The 22191-nt window shown below is 54.1% G+C and overlaps 2 protein-coding genes across 9 annotated transcripts; one reads left to right on the top strand and one right to left on the bottom strand.

The window, feature by feature from the left end:
- Positions 1-3677: 3677 nt before the first annotated feature.
- CKMT1B (creatine kinase, mitochondrial 1B) lies at positions 3678-14436 on the top strand. The gene is made up of 9 exons (XM_079953052.1): positions 3678-4206; positions 6428-6626; positions 6729-6824; positions 9429-9650; positions 11382-11467; positions 12371-12494; positions 13394-13528; positions 13759-13884; positions 14207-14436. Exons 1-9 carry the CDS (start codon positions 4052-4054, stop codon positions 14321-14323), a joined length of 1260 nt encoding a protein of 419 aa, XP_079809178.1. The 5' UTR covers positions 3678-4051; the 3' UTR covers positions 14324-14436.
- A 248-nt stretch (positions 14437-14684) lies between these two features.
- Positions 14685-22153, bottom strand: STRC (stereocilin). Of its 8 annotated transcripts, XM_079952976.1 has the most exons (17): positions 21693-22153; positions 21067-21234; positions 20827-20970; positions 20495-20553; positions 20287-20410; positions 20065-20156; positions 19322-19460; positions 18656-18858; positions 18481-18571; positions 17295-17454; positions 17000-17169; positions 16267-16422; positions 15814-15959; positions 15479-15627; positions 15283-15380; positions 14932-15079; positions 14685-14798 (listed from the first exon to the last, which is right to left on the bottom strand). In XM_079952976.1, exons 1-17 carry the CDS (start codon positions 21699-21701, stop codon positions 14704-14706), a joined length of 2151 nt encoding a protein of 716 aa, XP_079809102.1. In that variant the 5' UTR covers positions 21702-22153; the 3' UTR covers positions 14685-14703. The 8 variants fall into 8 exon arrangements, 7 of the variants coding, with proteins under 7 accessions (XP_079809102.1, XP_079809100.1, XP_079809101.1 ...); XM_079952974.1 differs by lacking the exon at positions 21693-22153 and having other exon boundaries at positions 21067-21576; XM_079952975.1 differs by lacking the exon at positions 21693-22153 and having other exon boundaries at positions 20061-20152; positions 21067-21576.
- Between the last annotated feature and the right edge of the window lie 38 nt (positions 22154-22191).

The following is a 22191-nucleotide window of genomic DNA, read 5'->3' as shown; positions in this document are numbered from 1 at the left end:
AGCTGAGGGAAGTCTTGGGGGGGAGGGAAGAAGGGTTCTTCAGGGAGGGGGAGGGAAAAAAGGGGGCGAAATAGTGAAGAAGATTTGTTTTGATAATCTGTTATGCTGAAATTGTTAATAAAAAATTAAAAAGAAACCAAAGGCAAGTCATGCTCCTGGGAGGCTCCTCAAACAGAAAACCAGAGGAAACTGAGAGACAAAATGCTTCCAGCTAGGTTTATCTCCACCCCCTTGGCAGTTTATGGCTGAGACATTGCCAGGGTGCGGCTCCAGCCAGAGACTTGCAGAGACCAAAGGTTGTAATGAGGTCATCAGGAGTACGTGACGGGAATCACCTAAGCATACCTGCCACAGGTAAGCAAGGGCAGGCACTCCTTCAGGTAGGGGCCGCAGCGGCTTCTGGTTCTTTGGAAAGATTGACTCAGCAAGCACGATTGGTAGATCTGAGGTTTTTTGCTGCCAAAGGAACTCAGGCGTGGGTGGCTGTTATCAGCAGACTCTGAAAGGGACCCTTATCAGAAGAAAGGCCCAATGAGAGATGGCGTCCTTCCTCCAACTACCATATGGACACGGCTGACCCACCCTCAAAGGCCTGCTGAAGCTGGCAAGGGGGACTGGTGGAGTGGAGCTATTTGAGAGTCGCTGGGCAGATGGCAGGGCATGGGAGAGACCTACAGAGGGCTTGTGATGGTGGAGAAGCATCATCTAAGTCTGTGGCAACACAATCTGGGTCCCTGTCTTCTTCCCAGCTTTGACCGCAGTGGTCTGGGCCCTGGTAGTCTCAAGATTGGACTACTGCAATGCACTCTGCATGAGGCTTCACTTGCACTTGGTGTGGAAACTGCAGTTAGTGCAGAATGCTGCAGTGTGAATGCTGACAGGAGTCAGAATCTGTCAGTATATCACATCCCTGCTCAGAGATCTGTGCTGGCTGCTGATTTGTTACTGGGCCAAATTCAAGCTGTTACAATTAGTATTGTTGGCATCTGTCTCTCGGGAGACAATGGAAGAGGGTGCCTTCAGAGGTGAAGTCAAACCGTTGGAGTGTTACTGAGGCTGTAGAGACGGGAGAGACATGTTTACAATTGGTATACTGTATTGTATATAAGTATACATAGTATATAAATCGCATAACAGCTTGGAACCAGTCCACTTTACAAATGCCACCTAATGCTTCTTCCATGCTTGTAAGGAAACAATCCTTGCTTGTGGATTGGAACTCCCTGCCCATTGATATTAGTCAGGAGCATTTGCTGCATTATTTTTGGCCACTGCTGAAGACTTGTTTATGTAGGCAAGCCTAACCAGACACATAATTTTAGTTTATTAGGTATATATTTTCGTCAATGCAAATTTTACTTCCATTTTACTAAATTCTAGGTTCACTTGCTCTTAATGTATACTGTATTTCATCATTATGTCATGTTACAAGTATGTAAACTATTTAGAGGTTATGGGTGATCAAGTGGCATATAAATATTGCTAAATAAATGTATCCACCCATCAATGAGGTCCCTTCTCAGAATTTCCCTTCAGCTCACCCTCCACCTCATTCCGCCTCCCTCACGGAGCCCCTCACTTTGGAGTTGCCTCACTTTGGAGTTGCCCTGCCCACCCCGTCTTCTTCCAGAGCACGCCGCATGGACCATTTTCATCCTGGCAGGGGCTCCGTCCCTGCTGCGCCCAGACTGCCCTCTCCAGCAGCTGCCACCAGCCCTGGACCCCGCGGTTCATTCTGCAGCCCAGAGAAGGGAGGAGGGTAAGGAGCAGCACTCTCCTCCCCCTCTGCCAAGGTGGGGGGGGGGACTACCCAGCTGCGCTGCCTTGGCCAGGGAGGGGAGATGGGGAAGCCCACAAATCCCCAAATGGCAGGACGACAGTAGGTGTAAACCACCCACCCCCGCTACTTTGGAGACCGCGGGTGCACAGCCAAAGCGCATGGGGGCGGGGCTGCGTCAGCTGCAAAACATGCGCGCACAAACATGTATAGAGGAAAACAGGGCTGAGCTCAGGACGACAGGAATCCCAGTATCAAAGCACCAGGCTCAGGGTGAGCCCGCAGTCGCGTCCCCGCCCGCTCGCTCCCTCCAGCAGCCCGGGAGGCAGAGCCAGCGTCTCCTCTCACCATTGCCTGGTTACTAACACACACCCCTCAGGGCAGCACACGCACTCCTGGCACCCGCAGGACCTGTTTCTAAGCGCAATGCTGGAAGGCGAAGAAGGAGAGCCAACCTGAGGCAGGAGCACCCCTGGGAATCTCAAGTCCCAAGGGAAGGGAAGGCACATTGGCCTGGCAGAAGACGCCGGCTGACGCGGCGTAGCAGCCTCCGGGGGCGTGGGGGGGAAGCAGCAAGCCGCGAGATCTAAGCTTCCTAGCTTCTTGCGCGCCGGGCAACAATGCCACGGCTGAGGAGCTGCCCGAACTCGGCCCTGCCCTGCAGGCAACCCAGAGCAGCTCAGTCACAGCCACCAGGCGTTTGCATCCTGCTCTCCGGACCCAGCCACGGACAGGAAAGGCAGAGAGGCAGCCGCAGCAGCAGCAGCAGCCCCAGCCTGGGGAGAAGCTTAGGATACACCGGCCCACACCTTAGCCGTCAGCAGAAGACCTCCCCCCCCCCAAAAAAAAAAAGCTTGGCGCGTGCCCGAGCCAGTCAGCTCATTGAGCCACCATTACACCTAGCAACCCATAATACTATTCCCCTCCACACCGTTGCCCAATAAACCAACTCTAACAGGTAGCCTCTTCGCAGGATTCATTGCCCTCCTCTCCCGCAGCTGACTTCCTCGTCCTCCCCGCAGGCAGCAGTACCCACCCATCTTGGGCACCCCAGAAGCCCCACACCATCCATGGACCCTGAGGGAGGAGAGAGAAGAGGCAGGGAGGAAGGCGGCTCCGTTGCCGCCCTTGTGTCCACTAGACGCCTTGCCTGCCCTCCTCAGGGCCTGATCCTGAGGCCATCTGATTCTCGATCTCCCCGCTCCGCTGGTCCGGCTGAGAGCGCAACTGGTGGTGTGGCACTTCCCGAGAAAAGTTGGTCGTGGAGAGTAGCGCGCGCTCCTCCCCGACGCCTGCCCCACCTGGCCCTGGGCAGGTGGGTGCCAGGGCACAATCCAGGGGGCACTCTGCACCCTGGGGAGGGGGCGGCACAAGCGTGCGCTGCCCGGGCTGGATCTGTGCCAGCACATTGGCCCTGCGCATTCTCTACCCCCCACCCCCCGCGCGCATAGGCAGGCTTATTTTAACTAGGTATGTGGGGGATAGAGGCAGCCCGGCAGAAGCAGGAGTCCTCCGGAGCAGCCCTGCTCAGCCTCAGTCTGCTCCGGGCGAGCGTAAAGGCCAGGCCAGAGCACATGGGCCAGCTGTCGGCTCGCCCACCTGCGCGCTCTCCTGGCGCGCGCTCTGCAGAAGACTCGGCAGCTCCGCGGCTCTGGGCCTGCGAAGCAATCAATCGGGTTCTCCCTCTACTCTGGAGGAAAACCGCCTCCTTAGGAACTCACTTGGCCGGCATTAGCCTCCCCAGCCCATGTCTGCAGGAGCGCGTGGCTGGGCAGGGAGGCGCACCTGCCTCTCCCGCAGCTCAGGTGGGTCCGCTGCGAGTGGACTTTGTCCCTCCGGGAGTGCCAGCCAGACATCCTCCGCGCCGACTATGCTTGCCAGCCAAGCTCCGCGTGGGGTGGAGTGGAGGCATAGGCGATCGGTGGGGCACAGCCCACCCACTTCCACAGACACACACACCGCGTGGGCTGCCGCTCGGGCGTCCGGCTTGCAGGCGCTGTCCACTGCGGTGGTGCTGAAGCGTGCCAGAAGCCTCGCCACGGCCGCTGCAGCGCATCGGACGAGCGGGCGGGTTGGCGGGCGGCCAGACTGAGTCGAGCCGGGCTAGGCTGGGCTGGGCTGGGCTGGCGGCGTAATCTCCGCGCTCCCCTCCCCCGCAAGCCATTGCCATTCGCCGCACGTCCCCGCCCGCCTCACTGTGCGCACTCCCTGCCTGCCTGCCTGCCTGCCTGCTCAGCTCTCTCGCTCGCTTGCTCGCTCGGCCTCGCCGTCGCCATGGCCAGCACCTTCGCCCGCATCGTCTCGGCCCGAAGATCCGCCGGCCTCCTAGCCTTGGCGGGCGCAGCCGGTTCACTGGCCGCCGCTGGCTTCCTCCTCTCCCGGGACTCCGTGGGCGCCGCGGTGGCCAACCGGCGCCGCTACCCGGCTAGGTATGGCTCCTCAGGCAGCCCTTGCACACACACTCACACACACACACAGAGAGATGCCTTCAGGGAACTGGGCGGTCGGGAAGGGAGGACGGGGACATTCCGACGGGGATGGCGCTGGGTCCGCTCGCGGGAAGAGCCAGGGCAGGGGGAGCCCCACACCAGCTCCCTCCCCAGTCACCTGCAATATGTAGGAAGAGGCGACAAACAGGGCGCCTCCCCGCCCCACCTTTTCTCTAGCACTGCAGCATTGAGGCAGTCTGGTTTAGTGGCTAGAGACTGGTGATTTGATCCGAGCAAGCCGTAGTCCGGACGCTCTGCCTATCCGCCGTGAGCGAGCCAGAGGCGGGACTATCCCTCGGTTCAGCGGTGGTCCGGAGCCAATGCGAGCCTAACTGAGCCGCCGACCCGGGCTTGGTCTAAATCCAGACGCGTGGTCTATGGTTGTTCACTCCCAGGAGGAGGCCCAGAGCCTGAGATTGCGGCATTGGCGGGAGGAGGGGCTGGGGCGGGAAGAGCCACAGAGGAAGAGCTGTCTCAAGGGGTTTGTCGGGCATATCCCCCTGAGGGCAATGTGCTCTACACATGCTCTGGAACACTCTCCCCTTCATTGCCTCTGGCTGGGCTGCAGCGGGGCCGGTTCTGCTTGGTCCTCCTCCTTGCCGGACCAAAAGAACCCGGTCGAGCTTTCTCTAGCGCCCAGAGACAGCTTTGTCATCCAGGGTCCCCCCTTTCGTCACCGAAAAAATAGTGCCAGCCCCGCTCGGAAATATCTACCCCTCTGGGCAACACACCTCCAGGCTTGCTGCTCTTCCGCACAGGAGGCCGGAGAAGCTGCTCCTGCAAGCGGTGCGGTGGGGGAGGAGTGGCCCCAGGGACACCCTTCCCACAGGAGGACGCCGAGATCTCAATGTCACCAGCAGAATGAGAGGAGCCTTTCGGCCGCTGCCTATCACGTTTGCAGGAGACTGGTGCGCCGGTTGCTCGCTCCCACAGTGTTCCCGAGAATTGGGCCTCCAGGGAGGAGAATTGGGACTTCTCCGCAATCGTCCCGACTACTTCCCTTGCCCCCTATAGGCCAGCCAATGCACAGGCACCAGGGAGGAAAAATACACCTGCTGAACTCCTGCCTGTCATGCAGCTCTTTTCCCGGTCATTGCCAGAAAAAGAGGACATCCCGCACTGACTGCGATGAGCTCGCGAAGAAGGATCGGGCCACTCACAGCTGCGGGGGCTGCGGTGCGCCCCTCTGGGCTCAAGCGGGGCCTCCTTCAGCTCTCTAAGCCCGGGAGAGGGAAATATCCCTCGCTCAGCTGCTCCAGCCTCTCTCCCTCCCCGCCCCCTCGCAACTCCAGGGAAGGCCAGGAAAACCACAAAGCCCCTCTAAACTGGGAACGAGGTCAGGAGACGGCCGCTCTAAGCGGATTAAGAGTCTTCTTAATGCAATAAAGTCCTCCGCGCGCCTCCTGCTCTGCTCACTGGTTGCTGCGGCTGCCTTTTGGGGTCAGGCCCTCTCAGCTGCTCCAGATTGAGGTCCAGCATCCACGCCCCATCACCTGCAGGGGCTGTTAGTAGGCTCTGCGTGGGAGGTAATAGGTGAAGCAGGGGCGCCAGGAGTGGAGAGCAGCCGAGCCTCCTGCAGGTTGGTTCCCAAACTGCCTCAACGCAGTTAAAAACGCAAAGCTCAGACAGGCTCCCACCAGAGATGAAATCCATGACTAGAAACCAGAGCTAAACAAGAGAAACATCGCAGCTTGTGCGGGGTGGAGTCCTGGAAGCCCAGAAGCAAGTGAGCTTCCCTCTCTCCCACCCTTTTCACTGAAGGGTGGTGGTGGGGACAACGGGGGCAGGAAGGACCCACAACACAAGTCAGATTTTTTCCCCTGTATCAGGACTCAGTTGTGGTACATGTGAAATAAATTATAATGTGAAATAAATTATAGATACATTGGTACATCTGGGCACATGCAGAGTGCATTTCCTTGAAAAGATGTAAAAGTGTGGCCACAAAATTTCACTTACAGGAAATTTCAGAGCAAATGTGGAGGCTACTGTTCCTCCTCCTACATTTATAAATGGCTCTCAGGCTGCCTCCTCCTATACAAGACCCTCTCAGAGGAAAGGGGAAGCCTGCAACAAAAGCCAAAGAAGCAATGGGTGCCCCACTGCCTGCAGTGTGTTAATTCTATCCCACATCCTGTCCCCTCCCCCCACCCTGGCGCAGTGCTGAGTACCCTGACCTGCGGAAGCACAACAACTGCATGGCCAGCAACCTGACACCAACCATCTACGCCCAGCTCTGTGACAAAGCCACCCCCACCGGTTGGACCCTGGACCAGTGCATCCAGACCGGCGTGGACAACCCTGGGCACCCCTTCATCAAGACTGTAGGCATGGTAGCAGGGGATGAGGAGTCTTATGAGGTTAGTCCCCAAGCAGCCCTTCTCACCCACCCACCCACCCACCCACCCACCTGGGCTCCCTTTAGCTTGCCATTAACCCCACCCCCATCCTTGTGGCTCTAGGTCTTTGCAGGTCTTTTCTACCCAGTGATTGAGGAGCGCCACAACGGCTACAACCCCTGCACTATGAAGCATCCCACAGACTTGGACTCCAGTAAGGTATGCTGCACCCTCAGCACCCCAGGAAGGAGCCTTTGCCCAGGGGTTGCTGCAAAGTCTCTCTCATATGTATATGCATATGTGTATCTGTGTATCTGTATATATATATATATATATAGATAGATAGATAGATAGATACACACACATATACATATACAGTGGAACCTTGTTTTTTGAGTGTCTCAGAAGCTGAACGATTCGGAACCCAAACGCCGAAAACCCGGAAGCAATTGCTTCTGTTTTCGAACACACCTCGCAAGTCGAATGGCTTCCACTGCATGTTTTTCCATTTTTTCAATGGATTTTGCCGACCACCCATTGATCCTCAGTTTTTGAACATTTCGGAAGTCAAATGGTCTTCCAGAACAGATTATGTTCGAAAACCGAGTACATACTGTATGCATACATGCACACACACAGTGCTATTTTTCTAGAAAAAGAAGTGCCAGAACTCACCATGAATGCCTCCGTTATTCTCTTAGAATGGCAGTTCCGGCTGAAAAAAAGCCCTCTGTGTGTGTGTATGTTTTTCCAAGTTGCATAAAACAGTGAAAAGCCATCAGTATAAAACACAAAACAACAACAAATTGAGGAAAGGCAACATGAAAGCCCCAGTTAACCATCAGCTCAGGACCAAATGTTACCAATTCGCTTCAAGAGGAAACCAAAGTTTTCATTCCAGCAGGTGGGAAGAAGGCCAGGTTTCTCCCTGGGAAACTAGAAGAGACAGTTTACTCCTATCAAAACTTGCCAAGATCCCTTGGCTTGCCCCCTGCATCCTGATGGAGATGGATTAAGGATTAAATATGTAAATTAAGATTTAAACCTCCTGTCCCACGTGCGTGGGAGAAATGTGAAAGTAGAAAGGATGTAAAACCCTTTTGGCAGAGTAATATAACTTATGCTTTTGCAGTTTACTGAAAGGTAGGAATTAGGCAATTGCATCTGTTTTCCCTGTTTATTTGTGGTCTGCTGACCTTTCCCCTCTTTGTCCTCATTGCTACAAATGAACCACACATTTTAGTAAGATAAACATAAGGTTTACTTACATTTCAATGCAGACAGCAAATACATCAAAGTTGTATTCAGGTAATAAAAAACCTTCTTAGTTAAAAAAATTAGTTTTTAATTGGAGTCTGGACTCACATCTCTGACTTGAAAGAGAGGGTGAGCTCAGGCAGGAAGGAAGTACCACATCCATCACTATAAACAACATCAAGCACCCTGGTGCTTATCTCTTCAGTACATAGAGGAAATGAAGGTTTAACACTCTTCTCAGTGATGCAACATGCACTATGCTGTGTTCGAGACATCCTGAATTACCTTTACTCCTCTTGCAAGCTCCTTGCTCTGCAAGTCCATAGTGGCTTTGATGTCTCTGTGGCCAAATCTTCTGTGACAAAGTTCTTTTCCTCTCCTTTCTGTACACTCCTATCTTAGATGGCTAATTTGTTAAGTTTTGTGCTACATGCATGAGAGTCGCAAAGGCATCAAATTTAGATCCTAGTGATCCCAATAAATAACAAACCTTCAGATCACCCTCTGTCTTCAGACCAGCAATCTCCAGTTTCTCAAAAAATGGCAAGAAATTGTGTTGCATGGTTGCTACAGTCCCTCCTGGATTCTAGCTTTAGTTTAAACAAATCTCTCATCCATGTTCTATGGGAATATTTACTTGTGTACCCATATGCCAGTTCCAAATTATCAATCACTTGACCTGCAGCATCTCCTTAGTACTAACAATCTGTGCAACTGAAATGCTGTCCATGACTATAGAGGTAAAGGTAAAGGTACCCCTGCCTGTACGGGCCAGTCGTGACCGACGTGCTCATCTCGCTTAAGAGGCCGGGAGCCAGCGCTGTCCGAAGACACTTCCAGGTCACGTGGCCAGCATGACGAAGCTGCTCTGGCGAGCCAGCACCAGCGCAGCGCACAGAAACGCCGTTACCTTCCCGCTATAAAGCGGTACCTATTTATCTACTTGCACTTAAGGGTGCTTTCGAACTGCTAGGTGGGCAGGAGCTGGGACCAAACGGTGGGAGCTCACCCCGCCGCAGGGATTTGAACCGCCGACCATGTGATGGGCAAGTCCTAGGCACTGAGGTTTTACCCACAGCGCCACCCGCGTCCCGCATCCGTGACTATAGATATTGCCAATTTATTTTGCTGCTCCCATGCTCTAATTAAGGCTCTCTCTTCTGCAGTGGTGCTGGTAGGCTTCTGATTTCCAATGCAGTCCAGAACTCCTTTCAAGTCCAGCCATTTCTCTAAACACCTCTTCCAGTGTAAGAAGTTATCCTGCTTGAGCTTGGGTAGTCTGGGGCCTTCTGCCTCAACTAAATTCTTTCCTTCCATTAAAACAATTAAAAATCAATCTTAAAATTTCCAAATTTGAACAAAATTAAAATTCAGGAGCAAAAACAAAAAATGCCAAAATAATCAAAACAATATAAATCAAAACAAAATAATCAAAACAAGACCCCTGAGCTTCCAGAGGCAACAAAGGTCCTGTCCTTTATATCATCCCCATCCTACATGTGTCACCACCCTGGTGATTAACTGCCTTTTGCATCCCGCTTCTTTGGGGTACATCTTCTCCCGCAGATCAAGGCAGGCCACTTTGATGAGCGCTACGTGCTGTCCTCACGAGTGCGGACGGGCCGCAGCATCCGGGGTCTTAGCTTGCCTCCAGCTTGCAGCCGGGCCGAGCGCCGAGAGGTGGAGAGGGTCACAGCAGAAGCCCTGGCTGGCCTGAGCGGAGACCTGGCTGGCAAATATTACCGCCTCAGTGAGATGACGGACAAGGAGCAGCAGCAGCTCATTGATGTGAGTGGTGGGGAAGCCCAGTGGCCGGGGGTGGGGTGCATTTGTGGGTTGGTGGGTGTGCACGAGGGCTGAGCGGTATATCAATATATTGTCCAAAACCAGTTTGCAGTCCATATTGTGGTTATCGGTTTCATAATTTTTGACCTGGCAATATATCGTAAATCATGATATGTGTGTGTGTGTGCACTATGCAAAAATAACGATGCAGGGAAAACTGTGACACCAGCCAATGTCTCAACATTGCTCCATCCTTATTTCAGACATCATGATATATCAGTATATTGTGGTTTAGCTAGTGATATATCACCATGTCGAAAACCAGATTTTGCCCAGCCCTAGTGTAAAAGGGAGACATTGGAGCACCCCACAATTGCCTAACCTTGGCTCCCATAGGTTCAGGTCAGGGGTAACAAGCAAGAGACTTCAGCCAGGAGATAGAAGCAAAACAGCGGCCAGTAGGCCTGATCTTTATTGTTTCAGCAAGACTTCAAATTGCCACATAGAAGAAGCAGAGAGAAGCCCCGAACAAAGGATGGCTCCTTTTTATATAAGTTTCCCAAATTACCCATAACACCATTAGTAAAACATCGTACATTTGTCATAACTACGTCATAAATTGGGAAGGGTCTCCTGGCCGAAACCTGAGCACCAGGCTTGTCCTGTCCCTCACATGACCTCCACCTTCCAATCTTTGGGTGAAACAAGGTAAGTATTTACATTTTCCCAGCCAAGTTAAGCACGCCCGTTGTCTTGACCGAGACTCCAGTCCACTGAGGTTGGGTTTGTGATTGTTGTTGGAATGACTTGTCCGGCACTCAGGTGCCAGGATGCCAGTGATTATCACCCCCCAGGCAGTGGGGCTGCTGAGTGCGTGGTCTCATGCTTCAGGGATTAAAGCTGCCCCTACCTATGTCCCAAGCTCCTCTCCTGTTAGACATTTTCTTTCTGACTAGAAGAACATTGGAATGGTGTATATCCATCACATATGAATTTCTAAAGTTTTCCCACTGAGCCAGTACATAGATCCATTATCAGTGAATTGCTACATTTGGTAATGGAGGCTCGTTGTCTTTGCCTTTGGCTTGTGGGGGGGGGGGGAAGGTCTCTCACACACACAGCCTTCCAATTTTCTGGTAACACTAGTGTGCACAATCAGGGCCTGCTTGTGTGTGGACTGTCACCCAAGCTCTTCTTAGTGGGCAGGACTGCTCTCCCTTCTTGCTGGGAGCCTGCTACTGCCTCTTTTGGTGTAGCATGGCAAGGCATGCCACACATTTCATGTAAGACTATTTATGGCTACTAGCCATGATGGCTATACTCAGCCTCCACAGTTGGAGGCAGACATGCTTTTGAAGACCAGCTGCTGGAAACCACAGGAGGGGAGAGTTGCTCGTGTGCTTGAATCCTGCTTGCAGGTTTCCCACAGGCATCTGGGTAGCCACTGTGAGAGCAGGATGCTGGACTAGATGGGTCTGACAGAGCAGGCTCTTCTGATGTTCTTGGTTCCCCTGGGACTGGAACAGGGTTGGACCAAGACACTGCTGCTCTGCTGATCGCCTTCCTCTCTGGTCCGCAGCAGCTGCATCCTCACATCCCCCCTCAGGTCTCCTCGGTAGAACATCCCTAGGCACTGTCCCACATCTCAGGTTGACCCTGGCCACAATTTCTGCCTGCCCAGTTGGGTGGGTCCCAGCAAAACCCCAGCTCATCATCACCTCTTCTCCTTCCCAGGATCACTTCCTATTTGACAAACCTGTCTCCCCTCTGCTGACAGCTGCAGGCATGGCTCGTGACTGGCCTGATGCCCGAGGAATCTGGTATGGCTTCTGGCTTCTTCTTCTGGTATGGTATGGTATGGAGTGGGTGGGCAAGCAGCCATAGACCCTCTTGAGAGGCAGGCACTCCCCGCCCAGTCACTCAGATCAATGGCTCTGTCTCCAGCAGCTGACATGCCCTCCTTGAAACTGAAATGCTCCTCCTTTAATCTTTTAGAAATGAAATGAAATGCAGGGGGCAGAGGGGGAGTGCCTGCCTCTCAAGAGGGTCTGTTGAAGGGGGGCCCTTCTTCTGCATATTCACCTGCTGACCTGGAGAGAGATGGCCTTGGAGAGGAAGGCTGCATCTCAAACAGGAAGAGGGTCACTCCGGAAGCCCAGACTTATGAAGGGCAAAGCAAGAGCTTAGAATCATAGAGTTGGAAGGATCCCCAAACATCATCTGTTTCAAACCCCTGCTTGGCACAGGTCGGGGAGACACATCCAGTCAGGGCCAGGCCAAGAACTTTTGGCACCTAAGGTAGACCCCCAAATAGCATCCACCTCCCCACTAGGGAAGAAAGGGAGGTGGAAGATCTACATCAGGATCTGCTGCCCCGATGAATCGCCACCTGAGGCAGTTGCCTCATTTTGCCTCATGGGTGGGCCGGCCCCACTGGCGGAGGAAGGGGTGTGTGGTGGGTGCGGTCTGCCCCAGGTGTCATCCCTGAGGGAGGTGACATTGCCGCGTCACACCCCTGGGACGTTTGCTGCGGGTGGCACCCCTCCCCCCAGGACCCTAGCCCCACCCCAGTGGGCGGCTAGCCTCACCCCTGGGTGCACAGAATGTGTTCCGCTCCAGGTACCAGAGCAGCCAGCTCTGCCTCTGGCCAGCCCTGATTCCAATCATGCCCAGGCCTGGCACATTCCCACCCCACCCCAGTAACTGCCAATCCCTCTCTTCAGGCACAACCACGAGAAAACCTTCCTGGTCTGGGTCAATGAGGAGGACCACACCCGTGTCATTTCCATGGAGAAAGGAGGCAACATGAAGAGAGTATTTGAGAGGTTCTGCCGGGGCTTGAAGGAGGTGAGCAGCAAGTCCTCTGGCCCCACAGCCCCACCCTGCCCAAGGCATCTCAGGTTCGGCTGAACATGGTGGCAGCATCCTGATTAGTAAAGCTCAGGCCACCATGGATCTGGTCCTGGGCCACATCGCAAGGCAGGGGGAAGGCTCTGCTCCAAGAGTTGAGCTGGCCCATCTCCTGGGCATGGTCGGCCAATTGGTGCCAAAGAAGGATAGAACATTTTTTATGTATGCAACAACAGCAGCAAGAATACTCATCGCGAAGTATTGGAAGACACAAGATTTACCCACCCGGGAAGAATGGCAGATGAAGTTGATGGACTATATGGAACTGGCGGAAATGACTGGCAGAATCCGAGACCAGGGAGAAGAGTCGGTGGAAGAAGACTGGAAAAAGTTTAAAGATTATTTACGGAAATACTGTGAAATTAACGAATGCTAGGAAAATGTTGGAATGAAGTTATATGGCTTTAGTAGAAATGTTATAAGGAATTAAGTATAAATAGATTAATAGAGTATCAAAGGAAAAAATAAGGTTAGAATGTGTTAAGATAATTATAGGATAGAAAACAGAGAAAGGTGGAAAGGAATTGCTGAAACAGTTAACAGAAGTGGAATACAAAAAGGGAGGTGTGAGGAGGTCGTGGAAATAAGTGAAGGAAAGATAAGATATTGAAATTATTTGATGTGTTTTTAAATTGTTTTTTTTTTTGTTCTGTTAGTTTAAATGTGTTGGTGTTGTGTAGTGTTTTTGTGTTGTATTGTGTTGTTCTTATTTTTTGTAGTGTTTAAATTGTTAATAAATATTATTTTTTTTAAAAAAAGAGTTGAGCTGGCCCAGAGAAGGGGCCCAGTCTCGTGGGGTGCTGTCCTTGACTTCTGCCTGCTTCCCCTGCATACAGGTGGAGCGCCTGATCCAGGAGAGGGGCTGGGAGTTCATGTGGAACGAGAGGCTGGGCTACATTCTGACATGCCCCTCCAACCTGGGCACTGGACTGCGTGCTGGGGTGCACATCAAGCTGCCGCTGCTGAGCAAGGTAAAGGCTGGGGCGTGGGTGGAGGGGTCCTATGCAGCGTGATGCCCCCAACAGTTCCCTCCCCCCAGGATGTTTGAAACTCCAAGCAGGACACTCCCTTTCAGGTATCTAGTCCTCACCATAGACTGCCCCCAGTAGCCTCAAGCTAACGCTTCCCCACCCCACAGTCACAGTTCTGTAAACCCCAAATACTTTGCCGCACTGACTTCTACCCGCAACCTCCTCTGCAGGATAGCCGCTTCTCAAAGATCCTGGAGAACCTGAGGCTGCAGAAACGTGGCACTGGTGGTGTGGACACAGCCGCCACGGGGGGCACCTTTGACATTTCCAACCTGGATCGCCTGGGCAAATCAGAGGTACCTGGGGAGGAGAGTCAGCCTTGCTGGGTGCAAAGCATGCGTTTGCATGTGGAGGGTATGACACTCGAGCATCCTTGCCACCCTGGGTGGAGGGAGGGGAGCATGAAGCAGGATGTCCACATGACAAGGGAGGTTGCAAGGAAGGTCCTCTTTCCCTTTATGGCTTGCTGGGGGAAGAGAAGGAACTCAGTGGAGCAGCAGGGCTGAGAAGGGATATGGATGTGGGGTGGCAGCAAGAACCAGTGCCTCAAAGGACCATGGTGGGTCTCCTTTGAGCTGCCCTCTCCACCTTGCCTTGTTCTGTTCCTGCCCCTGCCAGGTGGAGCTGGTGCAGCTAGTGATTGATGGGGTCAACTACCTGATTGACTGCGAACGGCGCCTGGAGCGGGGCCAGGACATCCGCATCCCTTCACCTGTGGCCCAGTTCCGCAGCTGAGCCCAGTCCAGCCGAGGGCTCTTTGCAGACACCAGTGGACAGAAGTCCTGTGTGCGCAGGAGGCACACGATGCACTGCACCAAACCTCATAAAACTCTGGCTGCTGTAACATTCTCCTGACTCTGGCTGAGATTTGTACCACTTGGAGGGCAGGGGGGAGGAAGGGGCCCTAGGCCAGACAGGGCCAGAGCACCTGCCCAGCATGCAGAAGACCCAGGGTTCAATCCCCAGTCAAAATTATCCTGCAGAGATGCTGCCAGTCCGTGTCAACAGGTGGGCACACTGGTCGCCTCGTCTGCCCCGTGGTACTGGAGGCAGCGAGTGGGGGAGGGCACAAGATGGTTGCAGGCACCAGCCAGAGTCAGTGCAAAGGGGCAGCTTTATTGCAAGGCCAGGGGCCCCCCGAAAGTCAAAAGGAGGCAGCAAGATGGAAGCAGCAGCACAACAGCTGGACGGAGCCCTGAGCCACTTCTGCCTGTGGAGGAAGAAGGAGGAAGAGGAGCAAAGCTTCACTGGAAAGGCCAGGGGCAGCACAGCACTGGGAGGTGGCGTGCCAGGGGGCAGTGCCCATGGTGAGGCACGCAGGGGTCAAGGAAGGTGGCACATACTCCTGTGGTCCTGGCAGGGCTCCCCTTCGCACTGTGCCAGCTCCAGGGCCCATTTTTGCTTAGGACTGAGGAGTCCGTACTGCTGGGCTGTCACGGCCGATGCCTGGGGGCTTGTCAGACTGAGCAGCTGGGCTGGGCTGAACACCACCTGCAGGGGAGCAGAGAAAGGCAAGGCAGAACCCACCAGGAGCTGCCAGCACAAGGGGGATGATGTTCCACCCCCACCCCTTTCCGCTGGGCCCAGCACTGGAGGGGCAGCCCCTGCCGGGATCACATTTAGAGCCCCAGCTGAGAGGCCGCTTCAGGCTTCTCCCTCCCCATCCCAGACCCCCAGGACAACAAGGCACTCACTGCAAATTTGGGGGCGGGGATCAAGGCAACTGCCTCTGGGGTCAGAGCCCGAAGCTGCTCTGGGACGAGGGACGAGAGGACGATGTCCGGCAGCCCCGCTGGGAAGGAGAGAAAGAGGCCGGTGGTGCCCACCCAGGGTGTGTTGCCCCGAAAGCAAGACAGAAGCAAGGACTCCCTCCACCACACAGCCACCGACCTGCCAGAGTCCCAATCTCTGTGAAAATCCCTGGGCCCCACATGGCGACAGGCCCAAAGGCAGAGGGGGTGACCAGGAGCCAGGCCAGGGCTTCCAGTTTCTCCTCAGAGCAGCTGAGATGGAGCAACCCCAGGAAGGAGGCCGCTTTGCTGTGGGGAAGGAAGAGGGCTGTAGCCGGGGCGCAGGGAGGCAGGTGGAGGCCTCTGCACCAAAACAGAAACTGGAAACTGGTGTGTGTCCTGCCTGCAACCGTAGAAGGCTGGGAGCAGCAACCCCTCCAAGGTTAGAAGGCTCCCAGGCCCTCTGCCAATCCCTGTGCCTTCCAGCCTCCCTACCTGAATTCCTGGCTGTTGAGCTGCCTGATCTCCGCCACCTGCAGCCCACATAGGAGGTGCCCGAGAGACACCAAGTCCAGCAGTGCCAGGTTTTCCGCGTTCACCTTGTGCTGCTTTGCAAGGAGGCTGCCAACCACGGCCTGCATCTGGGTGTGCAGAGAGACAATGGAGAGGCCCCATCAGGACTGTGCCAGGCACCCAGGCAAAGCCATGTGGTTGTGGCTGGCTGGCTGGCAGCTTCTGCCCAGGCTGGCTCAGAAGGCCTGAGATCACGAAAGGGGATGGAAGGTGGCATATTCCCTCTGAAGCTCAACCTGGCCACAGGGACACAGTTGTCTCCATGGATCAAATCAGAAGCCGGGATGGCTTTCGTAATTCTGGGACTTTACCTGGAAAATCGGGACACTTGGGAGGTATGCAGTGGGTGAGCCAGGAAAATGAAGGGCCGCTCACCTGCCTCTCTGTCCAGCCTTCCAGGCCCCCCAGCACTGACAAGGCTCCCCAGTCAGGAATCTCCAGCTCCTGTAGCTCCTCTTCGCTCAGCTGGAGGGCCAGGAAACCCAACTGCAGCATCTCCACTGCGCCCATTGCCCAGGTCGGCCCCAGAACCTGCAAGCACAGGGGGACCCTCCTAAGCCACCGTCCCTTCCTTCGCACCATGGAGGCACCCCCCCCAAGCAAAACCTGCTCATGGATGTCCCACTCCTGAACAAGAGGGCTTCGAGGTCCAACTGCATGGAAGGCCTCCCTGTAGGCTGGACAGGCTGACCCCCGGGCAACCCCCCACCCGCCCCTTTGGAGCTGAGGGAGGCCCAAAATGTCTGTGGGCTATTTATGGCAGGAACCATCTTCAGCCAAGGCCCTGGGTGGCTTTCAAGGCCTGGCCTACACACTGGAAGGGACCTACTAAAGTTAATTGATGAGACTCACTTAGGTTCATTCATTCCAATGGGTCTACTCTGACGTACCCGCCAACATTTCTCCAATGAAAATAGGGGCGTCTTAAGGAAAAACAGGACATTCCGGGGTCAAATAAGAAACAGGGACAGCTTCTGTGAATCTGGGACTGTCCCTTGAAAATAGGGACACTTGGAGGGTCTGCTCTGAGTCAGACTTGGCTGAATACCCCCACCCCCAGTGCCGTCGGACCCTCTGGGGTCAGAATACAGTCTGGTGGAGAACTCACCTCTTTGGCTTTGCTGAGAGCAGCCTGGCGCTGATACGGACGGAGGGCGAGGTCTTGACTGATGAGGCTCAGGCAGTCATGGAACTGGTCCAGCTCCATCGCACTGATCTGGGTGGCGCTCCAGGCCGAGGGGAAAGAGGCCCGGATGTCGGAGCAGCTGGGCACAGGTTCTGCACAAGGAGTCCGGCAGGGGTGGGGGTGGGCAATGAGCTAGCCCAAAAGGAGAGGGAGGGTCCCTAACCCCTCCCCTTGGCCTGAGTGTGCTTCAGAGGCAGCTCCTCAGACAGAAGCTCACCTTCCTGGAAGCCCTCCAGGCTCCTCCTCACCAAGGCCTCTTTCTGGGCCTGCAGCCCCCCGGCTGGCCCTTGAGGGTCACACAGCCGGCCCTGCTCACTCTCCTCCCACAGCTTCTGGCTCTGCAGCAGCTGCTCCACAAGGTCCTTGCTCAGCACCACCTGGAGCAGAACAGGATGGGAGAGGCAGGTCATAGAATTATGGCACTGTAGAGTTGGAAGGAACCCCAGCGATCATCTAGTCCAACTCCCTGTAATGCAGGAATCACAGCTAAGCAAGCCAGAGAGGCAGGGACACACTGACACAGCAGAGCCCATCCGTGGGGCTCCTTTCCCCACTTCACCCCCTCAACCCACCCCCTCCCCAAACAATCAGATGATGAGACAATAGGAAGCCCTTTCATGCAATGTCTGACAATTCTTTAAAAAATAAGAATTATGCATTTTACATATGCAACGTGTGATAATTCTTATAAAGAACTACTTGCCAAGTAGTGCATGAGCAAAGGTCCAGAGGGTGGGGATCGGGGCAGATCTATTATAAACTAATGAAACTTAAGCTTCAGGGGCCCCTAATCCCAGAGGGGCCCTAGAGTGATTTTAGTTCACATGGCTTACAATTTTGGGTGTAGTAGACCCAATTTGCATGACTAAAATTGATTATTATTTTTTGTTGGATATAATTCAACGATCCCAAAATTTGAGAATCAACAGCACAGATGTTGTAAAGGTGAACCGTTGCAGTAACTTGAAAATGATAAGGCATAGGAAAATTTTATTTACACCAATGACTTTGACGTGTGAGATGATCGAGGACAGCAATTTTAATCAAAAACTGAGATGTGGTAGTTATTATTATTAATAATTTTAAGTGAAGAAGGTAACAGAGGTTACCCAGACCTCATTCCAGGTTGTGAAGGGGCCCTCATAACATTCCAAGCTTCAGGGCCCCCCAAATGTAGGTCCACCACTGGTGAGGATGCCACTGGAGGTCAGCCCTGGCTGCTAGGTGGAGCCTCCATGTCCAGAGGCAGTCTGCGGCTGATTGCTGGATGGGGATGAGGGTGGGGAGAACACACCCACCATGGCCACACTTTGCAATCAGAGCTATTTGGCAGTGAGACAGAATGCTGAAGGACCCTCCAGCGCAGGAGATAGACATGGATACAGACCCTCACCCTGCCTCACCTGGGGGATTCGCTGGGTACTCTCCGGAGGGAGCCTGAACACCAAATGCCCCAGCTGCTCCAGCTCCACCTGGCTCCAGTGCCCTGGGTCCCTGTAGTGGTGAAACAGTGAGGTGGTCATGTAGGCAAGGCGAGGCCTTGAGCTCAGCCAGGGTCCAAAAAGGCACCTTCCTCACCCCAAAGCACTATCTGCCATCAGCAGCTGCCCAAGCACTTCCGCAACACCATTATCGAGGCAGGTCTCCCGTAGCTCATCCAGGTGCTGGAGCAGATTTGCAGGATTGGCATGGACCAGGTTGTCGGGCTCCAGGAAGCCCACCAAAGGGCCAAGCAAGCTCAATATCTCCACTGAGATGTCTGCCTCCCCTTGGGACCTTTGCTGAAATACAGAGGGGAGGGAGATGGGTGGGTGGCTCCCACTGGTCCCAGCCAGGAGTGGTGGTGCTGCAAGGAATTTGGCCTGGGAAGGGTAACTTTGCTGCCGCCCCATCCCTGAGCCCAAGGACAGGGTGCCTGAAGACACAGCACTCCATCAGAGCTCACTGTTGCATTTTGGCATAGAAAGAGAGGGAGGGAGTGTGCCCTAAGGAATTTCCCTCACTGCACCCTTCCCTGTGGTCCTCCTGCACCTGGAAAGGATGGAATGTGTCCCAGGTGAGCCTCCGGTTGTTGGCTCATTTTGGACCTCACACTATAACTATTATCCCCATTTCACAGATCCCAGGGAAATCAATAAACCCACAGCAGAGCTGGTGGTGGTGGTGGGGAGGTGTAAAAGTGCATTGGGTTCCAGCTGTGCCACTCTGGCTCTCAAAACTGGTCGCTGCTCCTCTCCCCCTTACCAGTAGTGCCTTCAAACTGTGCCGGGCGAGGGCGGCCCGTCGAGGGGGTGGCAAGACCAGCAGGTTGTGTGGGTGGCTCCTTACATAGTCCAAAATCAGCAGAAAGGACTTGCCAGGAAGCTTGTCCAGCAGGTGAGTCCTGGCCAGGAAGGAACACCTCACTTCAGCAGCAAGAAGCAGGCCAGGCAAGGCAGGGGAGGCAGGGAGGAGCACTGGATCTGGCCCAGTAGCACAGAATCAAGGGGGTGAAAGGAACACGCCCCCCCCACCTCAGTCAATGCAGGAAACCCACCACCTCATGAGGCAGCCTGCTGCACTGCTGAAAAGCCTGAAGACTCAGGAAGTTCTTCCTATAAGTTCCTCTAACAGCGGTTCTCAACCTGTGGGTCCCCAGATGTTGTTGGACTATATCTCCCATCATCCCTGAGCTCTGGCCTTGCTAGCTAGAAGTGATGGGAGTTGTAGTTCAGTAAGATCTGGGGACCTACAGGTTGAGAAAGGCTGCAAGCCTTTTCCGTGGCAGATATTTGAATATGGCTCTCTCTCCTCTTGCCAAAACATACCAGCACCTTTGATGTCTTTCTTAGCCACTAGGGGGTGCTTCCATGCAGCCAAGAGGTCCAGTGCCCATCAAATCCTGGGTCACAAGGAGGCAGCACAAGAGGTTTGCCACCACCTACCTAACCGGGTGTGTTGAGTGGGAGGGAGGACAGGCACTCGGGGTGGGGAAGCAGGTCACCTACGGCAAGTCCATGAGGAACTGGGGTCCCAGCCCCAGCAACTCCGTAGTAGAGAGGCTGGGTCTCCTCTGGATCTCCTCCCAGATGCATCCTTTCTGGAAACAAAGGCACAGCTTGACATTAACTGAGGAGGGGGGCATTATGTGCCCGGGCCCATTGCTCTGCACCCGCTGAGCCCATTCCCTGCTTCCATACAGGGTAGGCCTCTCCCTAATGCCTTCTTACCAGGCTCCAGGGCAGGTGGAGGTCTTGGCTGTAGAGAGCTTCCAGAACAGCCAGAAAATCTGCCCCAGCTTCAAAGGTCTGCAGAGAGGTGCAGGATAGTCCCATGGCCAGGTGTCCCAATGCCCTGCCATGGGGAGAGAGTTCAGCCATCGCCACCCATGTCATCCCATTAGCAGAGGAGGGGAGAAGGAGGGGAGATGGCTCTCACCAGATCAGGTCCCCCGTCATGTTGGCACTGGCTTCAATGCTCTGCCAAAGGAACTGGGCCTGAGAAAGAGGAACGTAAAAAGAAAGTAGGAAGCGGGCTTGTGCCAAGCCAGACCGTGGGTCCATCTAGGTCAGCATTGTCAGCATGGACTGACAACAGCTCTCAAGGCTTTCAGGCAGGGAACAATTCCCAGCTTCCCCTGAAGATGCTGGTGGTGCTGAGCCTATGGCTGTCTGCATGCTCTACCCCTGAGCTATGGAGACACCACAGGGAGTGAACGACACCCTTTGCTTTGGCCTCCCATCACCCTGCCCAGCACTCTTCTCCCATACCTGCTGTGGGGACCAAGGTGCCTTCCGGTGCCAGCTGCTCCTCCCCAGCAGGGCCTGGGTGTCCACCTGCAGGAGCTTGAGAGGGACAGCAGGCAGGAGGCAGTCCAGGTGGGCACTGAGGACAGGGGACTCTGGGCCATGCCTCTGGGACAGGCACAAGAAGGGGACATGCGGTTAGAGTGGCTGAAGCCATTTGAGGACACCACCCCCACCTGGATCCCTGTGGGCCTCGCCAGATACCTGCAGAGCTTGAAGCAGACCTGCCTTTTGAGCTCCTGAGAGATGGGGCAGAGTGGGGCCCACACATGCACAGCCTCTGGCCAAGACAGCAGCCACCGCCACCTCCAGAGACTGGGGACCCAGGCCAGCGAGGAGGGAGCAGAGAGGCTCAGTCCCACTCAGCGTCACCTGCAGAGACAGAAGGCAGGGTGGGAGGGAGGCCACAGAGCCCATCACTGGCAACCAAGGGGTGGGGTGGGGGTACTGGTGGGGCTTTGGATCCCCCTGCCCAACAGTATCAGCAGACAGGGAGATGCTTTGCTTTCCATTTTGGATTGAACAAGCATGTCTGTAGCTTGCAGGTTTACAAAACGGTTATAATAGAGGCAAGATTCCCAGAGAGTTCCTCCCTCCCCAGACTAGACTTTATTTCTCACTAGTTCTTTTCAGCTCTTTTTTCCTGAAGAAGAGTGAGGTGGCAGGTGAGGTGGCAGATTCTCCAAGCCAAGCTGGGGTCTGCCGTCTTCAGAGCTGTGGGCCTACCAACTGCTGACCTGTCCCTGCTGTCTGGACCAGGTCAAACAAGGAGGTCTCTGCCCCAGACCTCCACATCCACCTCTGAGCTTCACCTTCTGGGTGATACTCACATTCTCCATCCGCAGGGCCTGTGAGAGCAGCAGGAGAGCCTGAAGGGAAGAAGGATCTCTCAGTGTGGCAGCACCTCCACTTTGGAACTCCCTGCCTATTGATACCTGGCAGGCTCCTTCCTTGTACTATTTTCAGTGCCTGCTAAAAACATTCTTATTTATATAAGCCCACCCAGATGCTTAGAAAGTTGATTGAGTTTTAGGCTGGATCTACATCGACCTTTTAAATGTTATTAAATATACGTAATGTTCTGTAACATTTAATGCAGTTTCCCATGGCTGATGGCTCTCTGCTCTGCAGTGCCCTCTGGTGTCACATTTTAATAACACATTTTTAATGTTATAAAGCATGAATATAGCTCTGCCCCTAAATCTGCTTTCAGGTTTTTTTGCTATTGTAACTTTTTGAAAGTTTAAAATTATTGTTGCTAATTTTTCTTATTGATAGCCTTCGTTTTATATTTAGAGGGTGGCGTAAAAAAAACCCCCAACAAATAAG

The sequence above is a fragment of the Podarcis cretensis genome (assembly GCF_951804945.1).
Source record: "Podarcis cretensis genome assembly, chromosome: 14".
In the NCBI taxonomy this organism is placed as follows: Eukaryota; Metazoa; Chordata; class Lepidosauria; order Squamata; family Lacertidae; genus Podarcis; species Podarcis cretensis.
This window is presented reverse-complemented; position numbering and strand designations above follow the sequence as displayed.